General features: G+C 41.3%; 1 protein-coding gene across 4 annotated transcripts; it reads right to left on the reverse strand.

Moving 5' to 3' along the window:
- Window positions 1-403: 403 nt before the first annotated feature.
- Window positions 404-20,933, reverse strand: MKRN1 (makorin ring finger protein 1). 4 transcript variants are annotated; one of them, XM_062491861.1, is made up of 9 exons: window positions 20,764-20,933; window positions 13,894-14,022; window positions 9,258-9,484; window positions 6,472-6,612; window positions 4,503-4,729; window positions 3,798-4,012; window positions 2,987-3,097; window positions 2,414-2,552; window positions 405-2,018 (listed from the first exon to the last, which is right to left on the reverse strand). In XM_062491861.1, exons 1-9 carry the CDS (start codon window positions 20,931-20,933, stop codon window positions 1,806-1,808), a joined length of 1,572 nt encoding a protein of 523 aa, XP_062347845.1. In that variant the 3' UTR covers window positions 405-1,805. The 4 variants fall into 4 exon arrangements, with proteins under 4 accessions (XP_062347849.1, XP_062347845.1, XP_062347847.1 ...); XM_062491863.1 differs by lacking the exon at window positions 20,764-20,933 and adding an exon at window positions 20,175-20,273; XM_062491865.1 differs by lacking the exon at window positions 6,472-6,612 and having other exon boundaries at window positions 404-2,018; window positions 2,438-2,552.
- Between the last annotated feature and the right edge of the window lie 109 nt (window positions 20,934-21,042).

The following is a 21,042-nucleotide window of genomic DNA, read 5'->3' on the forward strand; positions in this document are numbered from 1 at the left end:
AAACAGTCTGCAAGCATGTGCAGTCTCAGGAAGTGACCTGTAGCAGTGCTTGGACTTGCTGTCCAAACAGCATTACAATAGGAAACTATGGATAAGAGTATATCCTGCAGCTGGCATTGTCCAGTGCAAATAAAAGGAGCACAATACTGTACAACTTCTGAGAAAGCAAGATGTGTCAGTTCTTACTAATGGCCCCAGATACTCCTTCAACACAGCAACTGTCTCAGCTGTCTGTTTGGAATGTGTCCCTTGCATTACAGGCTCTTTGCTGGAAAGGCTCTAAAAATGCTGGAATTCTGTATTATTCTTAGTAAGTGACACAAATGCCTTTGTATTTACAGAAACACACACAAAAATAATCAAGTGAAAAAATAGAAGCTTCAAACTTAAAAAATAATAGACTGACTTCTTGTTTAATTTTTTTTTTACTTTTTTTATTTGGGAAAAGTGCTTCTTACAAAAGGCAGCTGCAAAACAATACGTTATAGACCTCAGAACAATTTCTCATTCCATTTAAAAGTGAAAGGAGAGGCAGTCTAGGGGACAAGAGCAGCAGGAGAACAGATCACGGGGCATCCACAAGTCAATAAAAAACAGCAATAATGTAATGCAAGGTTAAAATTCCTGTGCTGGGGCTTTGGTGGCAAAGTAATTTCTCAATGCAAATTACAGCCAGAAACTGCACGACTGCCTTTGTAAGCAGTAACTCACATAAACTGAACAGCTTTACCAGGCAACCTGCCCAACTCAGCTGCAGAGAGGCACAAATACCTCAAAGCAGCTGGGAGGCACAGCGAGTTTCTAGCAAAGCTCACGGCTTAAGTGTTTACATGAAGTTCTAAAACTTACAGAGCGATAAAGCTAAAGGGTCCTCTCTGGTGTTCCTCTGACCCCACCTTGGCTAACCGGATTTCTGCTCCTGGACAACCCTAATCATACACATGAAAGAGAGCTGGTGTACTAGGGAGTGCCGTCTATCAAATTAAGCGATAGTCAGGATCGTTTCCCAGTCTGGGCTGAGACCACTAGACCAGTTTTGTGTCCAACTGGAGGCAAGACTTCATGCACCAAGAGGGGTGAAAGATGGTTTTGTTATTTTTAACTTACACAGAGTCTCCCCATCCTTGAGGTCCAACTCTACATTTATCTGTATATACACATAGAGAGTTCTCCTTTCACAAAGACATTTTCCTTTCATGCTAAACACAGTAAAAATCCAGAACGTTCACACCTGGTTCTGGTTACACAGTAGTAATAGTAATGTGCAAGTAAACAGAGACCAAAAGTCACAAATGAAGACGTGTACATGAGGGGGCTGGAACGGAGCTGATTCCAGAAAGAATATTTGTATCTGGCCTGAAATCAGAAATATTGGTACAAAGACAGAATAAAGGCCATCAGCCAATTTACATCCCCACTGCATGGCCACTGCTCATTTTTGTATCTGGGCTCTTCAAAATGAGTGTGGGAGTCGTGTAAACACTTTAACCCTGGAACTGGGTGAACTCTGTTGGGTACACAGATGAAGCAACAAACCTAAGCTAACTGTTTGACAGTTAAATTCATTTTTACAAAAACTAACATTTTAAAGATTTATTTCTTGTTATTTGTTGAAACAGAGGAAAAACAACACTCCTGGGGTGGGAGAGGAGGGGAAGGGAAGAGACAGACCCTGGGTAAAAGTTATTACAACAGCACCTGGAATTGATCGGCCTGCCTAGGAGAAACACAGGCACTGCCACAACACCACAGGTAATAGCTACTGCCTGAAGCCAAGACAACAGTCCACACTCCACTGACAGGTGCTATAGATCCAAATCATAATAATCTTCCAGCTCATCATGAAATAAGTCCCACTCGTCCTCAGAATCCGTCAGCTCATCATCACCTCCGGCTGCCAACAGCATAAGCAACATCTCACCAAGCTCAAAGGTCACCACCTCATCCTCATCGGTTTCAAAGGGATCACCATTCTCTCGCTCCTCGATGAACTCCCAGAACCGATTTCTCCGCTGGGCCTGCAAATGAAACACAGGTGACCAAGTGGTACAAAGTAGGAGCCCTTCCAGAGGCTGACATGCCCCTGGTGCACTTTCTGACATGCATGAAATCACATTTCTCTTTCAGGGAGATACTGACCTCCAGCAGAATTTACCCTTACACACCCCTATTAATGCTACCCAAGATTTCTACTTCAATATGTTGTAGGAAAGTTTTTTAAATCTACTCTATCTTGGCCTCCAGCATTCACAAACTTTAGAGCACCACTTCCTTCAAATTCACTGTTACAGAGGTGTATCAGAAGTGGAAAAAAGTCAGTAATTCCCTATCCTGTTCTCAAGGAAGACATAATGCACACCCCCCCCGTTGTGCTCTCCATCTATTGAAGGGACAATTAATCAGCAGCACTAACCCGGTATCTACTTGAGGTTCCTACTTTGGGTCTTTGTGGCTCCTCTTGGCGGCCATCAGGATACTCATGCTTGTAAAAACAGTTCCCTCCAAATGGACAGCTCCCACGGCCTTCATCAAAATACCTGCATGGCTTGTTGCTGGAAAGGAAAACATTGCAACCCTTACTTCAAGCACACCCCAATCACACTTCAGAACCGCATTTACCCTCAGTCCACAAGGATCTCAGGTACCAGGAGCAGAAGGTATTTTGTGAGTAAAAGACCTACATGCAGAAAAGATTTATTACACTGCGTGTGAACTGATGCATGCAGAGGGACACCAATGGTGTGCAGTGCATGAGCTTGGAGTATCTTATGGCTACACCACCAGTGTTTTGTGTAGTGAAGGGAAAGACTGAGGTGAAAGAACACAGGAATAGCTTTGGGACTGTGTGCATGCATCTGTGGGCAGATAGGCTAAGATGTGTGGTGGTGGAAAGGAGTTGTGAAAAGGGGCTTTACATAAACACCCTTCTTCATGTGTGCCTTTATCTCTGCAGTCTCAATTTGATAAAAGGCTGCATTGCTCATACCTCATTGCCTCCTTGTATTTCTGAATGAGTTTCTGCTTCTCTTCCTTCTCCTCCACCCAGTACTCACTTGGAATGACAAAGTTAGATGTGATCCGGCATTCTGGGCAGGACCTGGGAAACGAACAGACTGCTGCAAAATTCCACATTACAGGGTGCTCTCTCCTATATAACAAGTCATGGCATATATCCATCTTTAAAGAGGTATTGTACCCATATACTTGCTGTACAACCTTTGCAATCTAGACTCTCTTATACATGAAGATAACCTCAACTCTCTTCTTCAAGAACTGAATAGCAATGGCAGCTGGTCAGCTTGTCTCAGAAAAGCTTGAAAAAACACTTCACACAGACTCCTTTTTCTTTAGAATTAAATAAATTTATTTTGGTATTTTTCCTGTATTTATTTGAGTGGAACTTGGTATTTTCTAGAACAGCCTTAAATGGAGAAATGTTTTGCCAACTGAGTAATGCTCTAAGGCAGTAATGAATTAAGCAGCATACATTCTGAACTGGGTAATCTGTTTCCAGATTCCTGCCTGGGTGTCCAAGACATAAACAGTAACCATTGGACAACATGCTACTAAATAAACAACAGTTATTTACTACCACTGAGTTTTGCAAACTTAATGGTATTAACCAAATCAGAGTGTAAATGTTTTCCATAGCAATTATTTCACTCCTAAACTAAAAGTTAGTATGCATTAAATGCGGTCTCTGTGCAGTCTGCATCTGGAAGACTGTTGCAAGTTGTCACAAGTTACTAAGTTCTTCCACAGTAACAAAGCACAATGGAAATGGGAAAGCGCCTCACTTTATAATCTTGCTCTCAAATTGTTTAGCACTCCTCCACTTGCGGATGCACTTGAGACAGTAAGTGTGGCTGCAGTTGGAGAGGATCCCAAAGCGGCGCTCGCTAGGATTGGCTTTCTCATACACCACCTCCATGCAGATCCCACACACCATGTCTTTGCTACGCTGGACGGCAAAGGAAAGCTCCATGTCCTTCTCGTGAGCTTCAATGCAAGACTGAAAAGGAGACACAAAGAAAACAACTACAGAGATGACTGGGCACCTGGGGAGGTCTACGCAGGTTTCTAAACTCTGTTTGCTGTTTAGCATAACACATGAAGTGTGATTGAACTGAAAAACAATCTTGATCCTCAAAAAAAAAAAAAATTTGTTCAAGTACTGGGGAACAATCAATTAAGAGTTCAAATTCCTTCCTGCAGACACCACTCTGAAACATGAAAAGGCAATCTAAAAGACCATCCACTTTGACTAGGCAAAGAACAAAGCTTCCGTATCTTTGAGCAGACTGCTCTCCCAACACAGATAAGGAAATCCAGCTGCTTTTGAGTATGGTCCTGGCAGGAAACAGTCTAGTTTACAACCGGAATTTCATTCATTGCCTGACCTGCACACACCTTCAAATGAAAGGGAATCAGTAACAAGTGACTGAGGGGAGCTAGGAAGCAATAACTTACAGCTGTTAAACACCAGACTGTTGTTTGCTTACCTTTATGTGCTGAGATCTCTGTGCAGCATCAATGGGATGCAAGACCTGCAGGCCACACATATCACACACGTCCCCATGGATATACACGCAGTTTTCTCCATAACGACATTCTCCTAATGCAGCGTAGGGGCACAGCTCCTTCTTCATCTCCACATCTGCCTGCTGCTTCTCGTATTCTTCCTCAATCACCATTTCCTGCAAGGGCGCTTCAGCACAGAAAGGAGCAGCTGGCAACAGAATTAAGAACAGTAAGCAATACATTCAGATTTTGAGCACTGGGACTAAAAACATCCAGGGCTACCCAAACAGAATAGAAATGACCTAGGTTCACTTCAGTCCAAGTCCACACATCCTCAACCTGAACTAAATTATTTTCCATACTAGATTAATTTCAAAGACCAATTTCTTCATCCTTCAACCCAGACAAGATTAAAGCTATCAAAGTTTAGTGGTCAGGGAAGATCCATTTGCAGGCTAAGTCCACTTAGAAAAATCGCACTAGTCCTCAGCAGCTTAAATACGCTGTTATACACACAGGTTCAGCAACCATTAAATAAGGCTACAAATCTCTCACTGCTTTTAGAATCAATTTCACTTCAGCTAAAATTTTCAGAGCAGCTGAAGTTAACAGGTTTTTTTTCCCCCCCAGAAATTACACAGCTGAAGTAATAAAGGTGTATCCAGCATAAGAAAATGCTAGTATGGCAATACTATACTAGCAATTAGTATTAGTATACTGTTAGCATATTAGTATACTAATTAGTATACTGTTCTTTAGCCTGGACAAACTTTCTGGATTCCCATGCATCTGTAGGATTGATAGAAAAGCCAAAAAGCCTGTCCTAAACAGATAGGTAGTCAATTAGCTAGACACACGAACGTAGGAAACTGAAATTCAGACTATTATCACTGTATTCTAAACTAGCTATCAGTTTTGAAAAATCCTATGTAAATTCCCTTACCCAATTCTAAACTGAACTGAAATCTGTGTCTTTTCACCCTTTAGACAGCTACAGCTGAACACTTCTCGCTGTACCTCAAACACATGCTTGTCTGCCCCACCACAAGTCAGCCTTTTGAGATTGTTACATAAGTAGGATGATGGCTGCATTAGAAGACAAAAGCAGTCAGTGACAAACTCAAGATGTAATATACATAAAGCATTACTATACTCAGAGCAAACCGGGGAAAGAACAGCAGTTGGGAGTTTTTTTACATAGCCAGAAGCTGTTACAAGAGTAACAAATCATCTGTGCTATAAGAAAGTGTAGCTTTTAGAAGCTGTTGAAGCACTAAATTTGGAGAAGGAAGCCAAAACTACCAAAGGCATACTTGGATAAGTTAAAGTGAAGGAGACTCATCTAAATTAATCAGAAGCTGCACACTCGCACAGTTTTCATGCCCGTGGAGCAAAGACATAACAATAGGCATGTATCAGTCTGTAGTTTTAGGACAGAGGAAAAGAAAATCCAGGTCCCTGCAACTTAAGCTTTGAGGAATAAGCAGATACTGAAGATTAGTGTAGAAAAATATTAGCTGCTTCAGGTCTGCTTCTTGAACCATCTGACTGTAGTGACCACTCAGTGATCTTGGAGCAGTCTGTTTGTTAGAAACATATTTATCAAAGCAAGTGAGTAACTCAGTAACAAGTCACCTGGTAACCTGCTCATTTTCAGTCAGAGATTCCCAAACAGAGTATATTCATCAGCTCTTCTTCCCCATGAGTTTTAGTAAACTAGTACCAAGTGACAAGAAACCATGTACTAGGCCCTATGTTCTCTCCTGAGTAGCTCAGCATAACATGAAAATATGGACTTACTGAAATCCCACTTCCCCTCCCATTTGAAATCCACAGTCTCCACTTCCATAAGAAATAACAAAAATCACAACTACCATTCAGTTTCTAGTCCCTCAGCCATTGCTTTTGCCAGTGTTTGCTTGAGTTAATGTGGTCACAGGTTTTTTTTACCTAGTTGAGGGCCATGAAGATGGTTGGAGGGATGGAACACCTCCCCTATGAGGAAAGGCTCAGAGAGTGGGGGTTGTTCAGCCTGGAGAAGAGAAGGCTCCGGGGTGACCTTACTGCAGCCTTCCAGGACCTGAAGGGGGCCTATAAGAAAGATGAAGAGGGACTTTTTACAAAGGTTATAGTAATAAGATAAAGCATAACAGTTGCAAACTAAAATTCAACCTGAAAGACATTGGGTTTAGATTAGATATTCAGAAGAAACTTTTACTGTGAGGCTAGAACAGCATGCATATCTTCTGTATCTACTGCATTGCAGCAGCTACAGATTTACTTCCTCTTTGAAAACACAATTAGAAAAATTCAGAAGACTTCACTGCCTCAGCAATTAGAAATCTGACATCTCTCAGAGTAACATCTGTTCTCTGTGATTCCGTTTGCTGCTTTCCAAATCTCTGCTCACCAGTAGGTGGACTCAACTCCCACCTTCTCACTGCCCATTTCCCAGCCAACTGGGTTAAATTCATACTAGTGGAAAAACTGGTTTGTTACCTTTGATCCACACACCACCTGCTTGCACATGAGGACACACTTCACAGCATTAAACACATTAATCTTTCAGTAGCAGGAAACAGACACCAAATTAATGTTTCTTGTATTTCTGCTTTTCTACTCTTCCTCAATTACTGCAGAATATCGAGCAGCAATAGCTGCATTGCAAGTATGGAAACATGGCACATTTATACAACTAACAAGTGAATACCTGAAGAATCATCACTATTTTCTATACTAGGTCCTGAAGTCATCTTCAAGATACCAGGTTTAGTCTCAAATCAGAACTGTGGTAAAAGGTGAGCATTACAGTCCCACCTATGCACAGCTGAACAGACAACCTTGAATCTTCATCATTTAAAGACAATTTTAAACACACAGGCTTCTAGGTGACCTTGAGAAATAGGTTTCATTTTGAAGTTTCCAATTATTTGTACATTTCTCCAACGATTTGACAAGAATAATCTGCTTTAAGGCATACACTACAAAACACACTGCACACATTTTTATTTCTGTAGCTTAATAAAAACAGTTGCTTCAGAAGAGTTAAGTTTTTTTAAAGTCACCATGGGAATTAGCATCATGTAGCGCTGTTCAGAACAGAAACAAAGGAGTACGTTTGTACATTATCAAAGGCTATAAAACAGATTTGCAACAATATTCACAGAAGACAACGCTATTTAACTTAATCTGGCACAAGTTTGCATGAAAAGTAAGCCTAACCCCTAGGAAAAAAAATGCTTCAGTAAAACTATGTTAACAGCCTAATGACTTAAGACTTCAGGAAGAAGCTCCAGTTCTTCTACAAAGGACTGTGTGTATCTAGAAGATCTGTCTGTTCAAACTAGCAATGAATTGATTCCAGTGGAGGGCCAGCCAGTCATTAATGGGGCTGATGCCCAGGAAAAGAGACTGACTCTTCTCAGATGTGCGAATGACAAAAGACAGAGGCAAGCTGAGGCAGGGAAAAAAATCCAATTACATACCAGGAAAGAGGTCTTCTTTGTGAAAGAAGTAAAACACCACGAAGGATATCCAAAGGTTATGGCCCTTTGAACATCTCCGAGGATAGAGATTTGACTAAACAAAGTCCCTGGCAACCTTTAAGCAGGAAATTAACTAGATGACATCCAGAGGTTCCTTCCAATCTAAATATTATATTCTGATTAAAATATTGTAAAACATCCTTTGTCTCCACAAGCACAGAAGCTGTATCTTTCATGACAGTAAGGCGGCACATCAACAGATAGTGGTCAAGTTCTCACTCCTTTGGGATATGCTGAAGTCGCAGATCTTTACACAATTCCATAATCAAACTTCTCTACACTAGCAAACTGTTTGTGTCACTTGACCATTACTCTTCACCCTCCTTAAACTGGATGGCAGGAGGCTCCAAGGAACACCCTCTAATACTGAGAAGGTAATTCATTTCCCAAATCTGAGAAGTGCCGTGGGGATGAAGTAGTATAACCTGAGCACTCTATGACTTCTTCAAACTCTTCTGGATGCAAGGTATCAATTTTTAATTCAATCATTTAAGTACTCATAGCTTACTCACACCTTAGAGAGACAAATAATAGAAATTATGTTAAAGTGAATGCCTTCAGCCTACTTTTCATTTCAATTTGAAGACCGTTATATTTCGGCAGGAAAAATGGATGACAATTATGCTGCTCAAATAGTCTGGTCCCATATGATGAGCTTTTTCAGTCTCTCATCGTGAGCTGTTGCAGTATTAGAAAGCTGAGTTCTAGAAAGCTAACTAGAATAAACCATTTTCAGCCTCTGGACATGGGATTCACAAAAGTAAGCATTAGATTTCAATTCCTTCTACAGGAATCTGTATCTCCACTGAAAAACCTTTGGAAGATTGCAAAACCACCCCAAATCAAATCAACCAACCCAAAACACAAAAGCAGCAGATTAACTCTCCAGAGTAGCAATATTAATTTTATCACCAGTAATTTCCTCTCCCATCCCACATGCAAACTAAATTTCAAAGGAGCTTCTCAAGTCATTCAGAAACACAGCAAGAGAAAAACAGTCTTGCAGAGACTGACTTGAAATGTACCTGGTTTCAGAATGAAACAGTCAGACTACTCATGTTGAAAAACCCAAGCTCACTCAAACTGACCAATAAATGTGAATAACTGTACTCAAAAGTATTAAAATAAATGTACTACATAGAAACTGTTGAGCTGTGATGGAAATTCACTGTTATCCCATGATCAGCTTACCACGTCCACAGTACGGCTGCCCAGGGACAAACTCCACTGCATTCACCCAGTCTTCAGCACCTACTCCTGCTGCTGCCAGATCTGTATTTTCATCTTCTATCTCAGCAATAAATTCTTCAACTGTTTCAGGGAGCGATGCAAACTCTGAGGACACTGATGGATAGATTTCTGCTTCTGGATTCACATCAGTCACCTCTTCCTGTATTAGTGGCTTGGTATGTTCATATCTAAAAAGTTAAAACACATGATGTCAGTTTTCCACAACAAAAAATACCTCCAGAAAGCAGGCCCATGTATTGAAAATAAACTAATGAAGATGTGAACACGCTATTTGGAAGGAGGACCCAGAAATGGCTGGGAAGAGAAAGTTACTGATGACCCTTTACAGAGAAATGCTTCCACTTGCGCAATCTGTCACCATCGCTTAAGAAAACCTAAGGTATTCCGAGATTCTGGAGAAAAAAACGAGGACAATTCTTACTTAACTTACACAGAAAGATCTTCAAATGTATCCCAAATCGATCAGTTATCTATTACACATGTGTAGCATTGCTGAATGAGAAAAGTTAGTTCCTTCAGCTTTACAAAGAGAAGACTAAGGTCAGACACTGCTGTCTCCAACTACCTCATGGGAAGCCACAGGAAAGATCAGCTAGAGTCTTCCAAGAGGTGCAGTGACAGGATGACAGTAGACACCAGTCCAAAATGTGAAGTTACAGTTTTAAATATTAGGAAAAAAAAATTGCTGGAGGAGTAGTTAAACACTAGATTGGGTGCACAATTTTTATGCTTGCAGACTGTCAGAACTTGGCTGGACAATGCCTTGGGCAACCTGGACTCTGCTGGCACAGATTCAGAGATCCCCACCAACATTAATGATTCTTTTCCTGTGTCTAAGCATCTTGCCTCATGCAGATTTTACATTGAATCTGAGTAGCTATTTCTAATGCCTCTTTCAACTCTTTGTGGAAAATGATAATCAGAACACTTTGAGCCCTACCACCCACAATAAACAGGAAGGCACCATTTACCTCAAAAATCTGTCTTTCAGCAACTAGGAGACTACCTGGGGAAAACAAATGACAAATATACCATTGTAGTCTTAGATATTTGCTGACTAATTTCAAGGACAACAGGAGGGAATTTTTTGAAATCATACAGAAATTTGAAATGACTGATTCATTTAGCTTGTGTCAGATTAAAAACACCAGTGTCACAGTTCTTGCACACTAAAGAGATGTTCCTAACCAAACACCAGCTTGGAAATCCTAATCCTATTGAGCATAAATTTAAAATTCATGCCTTCAGATCTCTACATCTGTGGCTTCCAAGGTGTGTGTACCATACGAGGTGCCCAAGGCAACCCAGTGGGGTGCAGGGAGGAAATACTAGAACTCAGTGGATTTTTCCCCTTTAAAAATACAATAAATTACTATTATTATTAAGATATATGCTGAAGGCAATGTCCTCACAGTCCATAGATCAGAGGGCCCGTGTGTGGTACATGCGAGGTGCCCTGAAGGAGGTGTTCCACCACCCAGTGGGTTGACAGTGGCATCCTCCTTGTGTGCTCACTTTCAGCAAATTGTGACATACTGCAGTTTGCCAGTGCCCACTTAATGAATCAACAGATTATCTGATCTTGTTTTACCTAAATTAACCCTGACAAAGCGAACAAGTGGCTTGAAGAGATGCCTCCAAATGTGGGCTGATGACAACACTGATAATGTGAACAAAAGCCAACAAAAAAATGTCAGAGCTAACACTTCTACTCCTACTATGAGCTACTCATCAGCCACACTACAAAGTAAAACAAAGCAACCTGATCAGCTCTTGAACTCAGGGGGAGGGGAACCACAGAAGAGACTGAGACTACCAAGAAGGCAGTCTGAAATATGGATTTACATTCACTATAATGAAGAACAGTGCCCTCAGTGTATACTGTACCTTGAGATATTAGCTACTGAAAGGATTAAGTCATCTCAACTTGCAAGGGACTGAAAATCAAAACATCCAGAACACAGAGACAAACCTCCACAACTTTTTCCAAGATGTTTCAAGTCATGTGCTACTCAATCCAGTACTTTGCAGAACTTCACAATAAGGGTTTAGCAATCTCTTCTGAGCCTTGTTACGTAACAAAGACAAAAAGCCATATGCCACTGGACCACTTTTTCTTCCTATTGTGGTAAAAAATGACTGAAAGAACTCATGTAAAACACTATGGTGACAAAGTAAAAGGCATTGCTTTGTCAGCAAATGCTGCTGGGAGATGCATAAAAAACACTGCTAGAGATTTGCAGAGCCAAGTAGTAGAACAAATTTTGCAGTGTGGGAAGTTTGCTGTATAGCAAAAGGAAAAGTACAGATGTTTTTCCACATGTCTCAGCTTATGATACTTGCTACATTCTGTTTCAATAATAAACTACTTTATGTGAGATACCAAAGAAAAGATGTACCAGTAGAGAAACATTCTCAACAAATTACTTCTTTAAGACAAAAAGACTTACTGGAGGAGATATTTTCTCAATAGCAGACAATTATTTTAATTTTTAAAATATGCTTTATGGAAAAACTGTGCAAGTAAAACCACTGAAACAGCAGCTGCTCTGACCACAGTAAGAGATTCCAGGGTAAGTTTGCAGGCACAGCACCCCACCAGAAATTCATCACTGCATCATTCATAGACAAGATATTGTAGCAAAGATAGATCCAGAAGCACCCAAGTGACATTAGAGAATGTCATCAATATAGACCTTTAAATGCTCAAATATTTAGCACAGTTATGAGGTGGAGAGCCACCATGAAAATCTTCTGTCCCACACAGATGTTTGCTGATTATTTCATGGTAAAGCACTTAAAAACTGTCACAGATGAGTTATGCATGTTTATTTCACCAAGACAAGGTGCACCAAATTTTCTGCCCTTTTCTGTGATGACAAGTCAGCGCCAGATATTAAAAAAATTAAAAATAAAAAATATTTTAAAAACCTGAGCAGATATTAAAAAAAAAAAAAAAAAAATCAAACCCAAACCAACCAAACCCAACCACATTCAAACTGTCCCTCCAAGATAAGGTAATTCTATGAAGATAACTGCTTTTTGAAGGAAATTTGTAGTATGAAGATAACACTTGGAAAATGAAGCTTTCTCACCATTATGTGGTTCTATTGCCAAAAACTACCCATGTGTGTCAACTATGACAAAACCTTTCAGATCCTGTACACTTAAAAAAAATAGTGATTTGTCTAAAATGCTCAAAAACCTTTCAAATTCAGAATTCCAGTGTATTTTGGACCCATTTGCTAAAAACCTAAAAACTCAACACCTTCCAGTTAATGTGCACTAACAGCTGATTGACATCAGGGAAGGTGGAAATGTACTAGCTAAATTTATCACACATCAGTACATGCAGCCAACAATACACTTCCTTTTGGATCTGCATATCTTTGTGAAAGATCTTTTTCCGCTACAATCGCCATTAAAACCAAGGACTGAAATAAACTGAACTTAGAATGATACCTTGAAATAACTGTAGAACAAAATGTTACACTGAGATTTTAAATAGTAAGAAAGTCCACTGAATCAACATTATTGTCAATAAAAAATATTATTAACAATAAGGGCTTTTAGTGACAGTAAAAATTGCTTTGGACTGTTTATACTCTTTTTCAAATTCTGGTTTGGGGTTATGTTTTATAATGGACATGACACTAGTATAGTAGTAGAGGTAGATATATACATATAAACTATAAATAAATGTGTATGTTGGTGGGAGCTCAAAAATATTAAAGTGATGGGGTTCACGATCCAAAGTCGGAAGACCACTGATCTACATGATCAAAACAACACTGGCAGAGAGAACACTACAGAGAGGTTTTCTTTGTTATCTTTCTTACACATATTAACCCTTCATTAAACAAGAAAGCAAAGCTAACTATGAGCTACTATATAAAATCACGATGCAAACATTTAATCACAAATTACAGCTGGAGTAAGACAGGATGTTAAAACTTCTTGTAAGTTTTAATAAAATGAATGGTGAAACATTCCTAAGCCCTTGTAAAGCTTTGCTCCACTAGGAAAGTATCTGTTTTTCTTCTTCACAATTTCTTTCATTATAATTTCAAGGGTATAGAACCACTCATAGGATGTTTTCATAAAGTAAAGCTATTTTGTATAGGCAACATTTTCGAACTTGTATTACAAACTCCGGTTACTTTTCCAAAATGGTAGTTCCAGTGTCAGAGTACCAACTCCTCAAGAGAAAACACAAAGAAAACAATTCTTACCTATTTAGGCTTTTATGATCACTTAAATAGTGTAACTCAGTTTCATCCATTCAGCTAGTCTGAAAGTAGTCTCAGATTTCAATTACATACTCATGTTATTAATAAAATATAAGAAAACTCCCCACACTGACAACTATCTCTTTTATGAAAGCCAGTTATCACCTTGCCTTTGCTCATTTATTTGCATAGCACACACAAGAAGGTCAGTGCAAAGTTAAATTTATAAATATCTGAAGTTGCTATGGAAAAGGAAAGCACTAAGATTTACTGTCTTTCCCTGAGCTCTCTACTCAGGGGTTCAGAGTGAAAGGACTCTTGCATGATGGCCAGGGGCATTTCCTTACCTGCAGTGATCTCCATAAGCACAGCATCCTCGCTGGTAATACCTGCACACCATGGTGGACTGACTGGTGGAGAGGTCATGGGAGTAGCGGCAGTTGTCTCCCTCCTTGCAGACTCCATGCATGAAGTATCTGTAAGAGAACATAATGGTGAGTTAAGGAGAGCACTGAAGCTGCAAAAGTATTTGGATGATCTTATTATTCTATAAATCAAGGTATGCTGCATTAAGAACAGCACTGAAAATTCATGGGAGCCTGCCCCAGTATAGCCACAAAAATAAGAACATCTGAGGAAAGATGAAGCCTCAGCTACTCCAGTGAACTGCGCACACTTGGGGACCTGCTTTTACAAAAAAAGCCTGGGGAAAAGAAACCAAACCTCTAGAAGCAAAGTTATCCTGGACTGTGACACTAAGAGAAAAGAGTCTTGGACCAAGTACATTGGCACTAAGTTCTACTTGTAGCCCCTCTGTCCCAACACAAATGAAAAACTTACAGAAACCCAACAATGGATACAAGAATCAAATCCAGACACATCGTAAATCACCCAAGGCTTTAAATTTATTCTGGATTCATAAGTAATTCAATCAAATGTGATTTCCTCTCCAAGAATGAAAAACATGTTTGTGATGGATAATTACATCTGACAAAACACACACATTAGTTCCTGCAATAGGAGAAATAAATTGAAGCACCCTGCTTCAATCCTGTGCTGCTTGTCTTGAAAAACTTGGACAGTTTCAAAGCTTTTGAGGACAGTTTCATCAATTTTAGCATGTCAAGTAGCACATTTTTAATTCAGCATCTTCAATTCAGTATTCAAGAGAACTGAAGAGTGGTTTTCAAGATTTTTTCAATTTTAACCTAGAAGAACTAGCTTCTAGAAATTAAATGCACCATAACTGTTCAGAGTCAGTATGTTCAAAACTACAACTGAAAAGTTCAAGTACACCTTTCCCAATCCACATAAAAGTATTAGCCAAGAAAAAAAGGAAAAAAATGAAACAAGTCCTGTGTAAAAACTCAATCCCTAAATGTTTACCAACACTTCAGTTTAGAAGGAAGCCACACTGTAAGTAGAGCTACATCTGCAATCCCATGTTAGGGAAATATTAAAACCCGAGGCTGAATGTTTAGAGAGCTGATAACCCTACATGCCAGTATCACTGGTGTATTCAACATACTAAGAATAAAAAAAAAAAAATCTCAACTAGCCTTACAGACCACAAGCTGACACTTGCCATCAGGCTGCAATTCACACTCAAAACACTCAAATTCACATTCCAAATCCTCTATCTCTACCCTATAGACAAATTAACCTGGTAAGAAATGTGATCTTACACAAAAATCAAGCAGTACAAGTCCCAGACAAGGCTCTGCAGGGTCAGGTGGAGGCATAAAAAGCTATGCCAGCAGGAATAAGGTGTTGCAAAAACAGAATAAGACCCATTCCTGCTATACAACCAGTACTCTCCACCACGAACAAAAAAAAAAAAAAAAAAAAAAAAAAAAAAACAAAAAAAAAAAAAAAAACAAAAAAAAACACCCACAACCCTCTAAATGTCACACCCACCCACCAACAGCATAATCCACCAAACACCCACCTCAAAAGGAAAAAAACACCAAACCAACAAAACCAAAACCCAACCAAATTCTCTCTCCCCACCCCCCCCGCCATTTAACCTCTTCCACAAACACAAAAAGCCCCTGAAACAAAAACAAACCCAGACACCTACGAAGTCATGGAACTAGAATATAACTGGAATTTCTGGCCTGATTGCTTTTAAGAAACAGGAGACACACCGATAGGGTCAAAAAAAAAAAAAAAAAGAAAAAAAAAGAAAAAAGACTCCAGATTGTTTAACGTTTGTTCTTCAACAAGTGTTATTTCCACCCTTTGCTTATTTCCACACATCATCCCTTCTCACATGAGCTGGGGCAGGAACTTCACAGCCAGGGGCTGTCACAGACCAGGAAATGGCTGCAATGGAACCTGACATTCCCCTTTCACTGCCCCATGGTTATTTTTAATCAGGATCAGATCACTGCTCAACCACTCTGCACAGCCACTCTGCTCTTTGAGGCAACCAAGTGTTGGGACACCACTACAGCTGAAATAAGTGACTGGCAGAAACGCTCCTGCCTGAACTGAGGACATCTGATAGAAACCATTTGGCTAACATGACTTATGCTAAGTACCTTAGCCCCAGAATTAGATTCTGTCACTGCATGATAGGGAAAACAAAACTCCAAAGCTCGCTCCTTCCTTCCCAGTTTACGTCAGAAAAGCCTCTGCAAATTCAGATTGTGCAAATCTGAAAGTTGTCACAATGTATTATACTGAAATGGTAGGCTATAAAGGAAAAAAAAAAAAAAAGTAAAACAATCCCAGGCTTTAATTCACACATCACTTTTAAAGGCCTTCAATCCTATGCAGCAAACTTAGCATTATTTGAACAAGAAGGCTGGAGTGGGAAGGGAAAAAACATACCTCTTAGATTACACCCCAGCTTGTTCCACAACCCTCCCCCTTACTGAGAGGTAAGATTTTTACTTTAAGGTCACAAAGAATCTAACACTCTACATATCAAATTGCAGTGTTTGGCTAAAACACTTCGGCCAAGTTAAAAAAAAATAAATAGAGTGAATTATTCTCAGGGTAAGATAATCAAATTTATTTTGGGGAGCATCTTTACTCACACAAGAGTATTCAATTTAACCTTACTCAACAGCAGTAACATTCTGGGTACCATTCTTCATTCTGATTATAGAAAAAAAGCATCATTAAAACTGAGAATTATATGCATTATCTGCCTTACACACTGACGTGTAGAAGGACATCTGAAATTTCCATTTGGTCAAGTAGTCAGAGAACTCATGTAATTCCATCTAAAAAAATAAAACTAGATCAAGAGAAGTATATAATTGGATTTCTCTGAGCCTCTGTGATGCTGTCATCCAAAAAAGCACTTATTCTGGCATTATTCTCTGTCCTTCCAATTCAAATCTACGAGTGTAATTTGGTTAAGCTGCTTGGGGAGCCAGACCAGAGAAGTCATCAGGGTCCAAGTCCAGATAATTTCCCCAGTTCAGTTTACTGTGCAATTGTAAAAAACATGAGTGACACCAACACATGGAACAGACAGACAAAATTAAGAATTGCCTGCACTAGCATTTTATCACTGAAAAAGGTTCAACACATGTCTAGTTATGAATGCCTTGATGAAAATAGCATATCCTGATTTTCATGGATATTTCTCAATAGGCAGTGTTACCTTCTATAGCTTTGGAGGCTTGCAATGCATTTCCTTATTCAGATATGTTCTCTATTTTACTTTACGTTTCCGATTTCAGGTAATGCTAATTTGTTTTATCAAACTGTTGGTTCAGCTAAATTAGAATGTTACAGCCAATAGCAAACCTCCTTCAAAATCCAAGACACAGCCATGACAGGCAGATGGGGAAGCTCAGGAAAACAGCCATCTGCAGTCATTAGCTTTCCCAGGTGCCATACAGAGACCAAGAACTCCTGGGAAGAAGGGGGCAGGAAAAGAGGCTAAGCATGCTGTTCTAGCACAGCTCCTGGGTGTTCAGCCACATTACCGACTAATGAAATTCTGCAGGAGGTAGTAAAAGGGGGGAAAATGTTATCTTAACTTTTTATCTTAACGCATTGTCTCTTCTCCATAACCTCCTTCAGAAGTTATCAGGGGATGCAGACCACAGCAGCCACCAAAGGGGCAATTCAGGCAGGCTATCAGGAAGTTTGCGCCTTGCACCTCATCCCTGGTGCTGCACTGAATTAAGGAGGTCTTACTTTACTGATGCACACTCTTCACACGGAAGAAAAAAATACCTGACCCAGGTTTTCAGGAAGAACAGCTAAGGTACAAACACGTAGACAGCTCTCAAAGTACACCACTTAGTTGCTATGGGTTTTATTTACATTCAGTTCTAAAACAAACAAGTGAAACGTAATTTGTTTACGTCAACTTGATGACTTTTAATGCCGCATGACATCTGGAAAATGCAAGAACAGAACAAACAGTGTCAAGCCTTTAGAAAAAAAAAATCAGCTATAGCACTGCTCAACAAAACCATATAACCATCTGAACTGGATGGACTGAGGAACCTGGTAAGGACCACCATTTTTTTTCAAATTTGAAGCATATCAATAAGAAAAAGATCATAATACTAAAGAAGTTTTAAAATAGCTTTCTTCCCCTGCTACTTAGTCCATTAAAATATAAATTTTTACAAAACACAAGCCTTGAGCACTGCTAAACCACAGAAGTTAAAAAAAAAAACATACCAAAAAGCAAACAACAAACAAAAAAACTAAAACCAAAACAACAACCAACGTTTTTCATCTCCCCTTAGGGAAAATTATTACATATATTTCACTCTGAGACTTCTAAACTTTAGTTGCAATCAAAACAGAAGGGTAAGTTCAGCAAAACTGTATGTGTAGGACTTCATCTTAGTCACTGTGTCTCTCACTCTGAGATATTAATCATCCATCCCAAGGATATCACAGTGGTATATTAAAACTCATTAACCATCCCATTTATCATATCAGATATTCAAAGGAGCAGCAAGAACTTATGGTACCAATTATAAGCCTTCCAGCAGCACTTCTGCAACAGCCATCACATGTTAGCTCCTTATAATGAAGGGACTCTCTCCCAAAAGTTTTTCAGGCAGCATTTACTGTCGCCCCTATGATGATTCAACTAAAAAAGCCTGTGAACAAAAAGAACTGTGCAGTGTTATTCAAACAGAAACTGCTCTACCTCCTACACCAAAAGCCTGCATTTTGAAATTTAACTCCTTCATCTCACTGTTAAATCCTCCAGCTCATTTGTAAATTTATAAAATTTAACAGTAAGAAACATATCTTCCTAATTATTAATATATCCTATTGAAAGCAAGCCTAGAAATCAAAAATTTTTATCACAGGTTCCCAGAAGGGCAAGTCAAAATTGGTAATTTCATTTAAAAGCCTGAGTAAAGCTATTCTCCCTTCAACTGGAATGGTCCCATAAAAATTAATAAAGCAAGCAATAGGATAACTAGCAGGATTAGCCAAAGAGAACAAAGAATGGAGACGTTCATTAGATCCACGGCTGAGATCCCACTGTTAAAGCTCAAATTAAAGCACATTAACCATTACAAAGGAGAAGCTTTAGCTTCTCACTCGGCCTGAGTGTTTGCAAATAAATATATTCCCTAGACTCTCTGCACTGCAGGACGCCGATGAAATTGACTGCTTCTGTACTATGGCAGTCGCCGTCTTCAATAAATTGATCCTGCATCTATACCTATTCTATAGCTGTCTCACGAATCCAATTTGCCTAACTGAGCCTTTCGATCTTCAGAAATGACGAGGCAAACTTAAACAGAGGGAGCACTGGCCTTGCATCTCACTGAAAGCTGAGCTAAGCTCGGTTCACCACCGGCATCGCACATTAACCCGGGGATTCGCCGGCAAAACCCTCTGCCCGCAGCAGCGCCCCGAGAGCGAGAGCGCTGCTGAACGGTGCTTCCTTCCCCAAGGGAAGCAGTTCGCTGGGCATTCGCCGAAAGAGATGTGGAGCAACAGCGAGCAGGGACGCCTTAAACACCGCAGGGCACGCGGAACGGACACAGCCAGCGAGCTCCCTGCGAAAGCCGAGCAGCGGCTCCTCATGCTGCTGCTGCAATCTGCCCTTGGAACAAACGGGGGGAAAAGCAAGCAGAAGAGATATGAAAAAACTCAATCAAGATCTAGAGCCTCTTCCTTCCTAAAGTAACCTAAGGGATGGTCCTTTCCGATTCCAAGTGACTTGGAATTATTTGCCCACCAACACGAAAAACGTAATTTTGTTTATTTATTTAAATACATAAATTTTTAAAAATCAGGAGACACTCATCGATGTTAAATCTTGGATTATCATTTGCTTTTATATTAACTAATATATGTCTATGTTCACAGAACTGTTTTAAATTCCTTTCCGCCTGCCAACCGACCAGCACCGTAGGTTTAAAAATAGTCCATCTGGCAAGCTTTAAACACGCACTACGGCTTGCATAACCCCAGGGAGAAGATTTATCAGAAATATAGTTTAAAGGGAAACACGGGTAGGAAATGACGCAGCACACAGAACCTCAATGTGACACAGGCAGGGCTACTTCGCACATTCTGCAACGTGTCGCGATCTACTCCTGTTCTCCGGTTTAATAAATAGTTTTCGCTGCATCAATCACGAGTTAATTGCCAATTCTAAATTTCCACTGAAACGCACACGAATTTAAATTACGTCGCATTTCCTGCTTTGTCGCGCTCTGCGGAACGCGGCTGCAGGAGTTCCTTTTGCACGGCGTCCTTCGCGCCGAGCACCGCGGGTCTGTTCCCGTACAATGAAGAGCGGCCGGTGGCTCCTGCTGAGGCGGTGGGAACGCTCCCGGCGCCCCGGCCCGGCGGCCGCAGGGGCGAGGCCGCAGGGAACACCCTCGCACGAGGCCGCGGCTGGAGAAAGGCCGCGGGCCGCACCGCCCCCACCGGCGGGCCCGGCTGGCGGCGCCGCGGTCGCGCCGCGCCCCCGCCCCCCCCCGGTAGCCCCGCCCGGGGCCAGAGCCGCTCGCCGCCCTCGGGAACGCGCGCGGGGCGGGGCTGGCGCGCGCCGCGGGCGGGCGCGCGCGGCGCGTACGTGACCGTGGGGGGAGGGGCGGGAGGGGGGCAGCGGTGGTGAGGGAAAAGGCCTCGGGGCGGGGGGAGGGGGCAGCGCGGGGGGAAGGGAAGAGAAAGGAAAAGAAGGACATGGAAGGGCGGCCGCGCCCGCCCTCTTCGCTTCCTTTCCCCCCCCACCTCCACCCGCCGCGGACGGTGCGTACCTGCAGGTGACCTGCTTGGTCCAACCGCCTCCCCCCGGCCCCGCGGAGGGCGGCGGCACGGCCGCGAAGTCGAAGGCGACGGCCGCAGCTCCCGCAGCCGCCGCGGGTGACCCCAAGGCCGCGGCGGCCGCGCCCGCCGTTGTCTCCAGCGCCGCCACCGCCTCCGCCATTACTGTTTATCCCGCAAAGCGGCGGCAGCGCCGGAACTTCCGGGAGCGGATCCTTCCGGCCGCGCGGGGCGGGGCGCGGGCGCGGCACCGCCCCCCAGGCCGAGCGGCG

The sequence above is a fragment of the Cinclus cinclus genome, chromosome 4, assembly GCF_963662255.1.
Source record: "Cinclus cinclus chromosome 4, bCinCin1.1, whole genome shotgun sequence".
Lineage (NCBI taxonomy): Eukaryota > Metazoa > Chordata > Aves > Passeriformes > Cinclidae > Cinclus > Cinclus cinclus.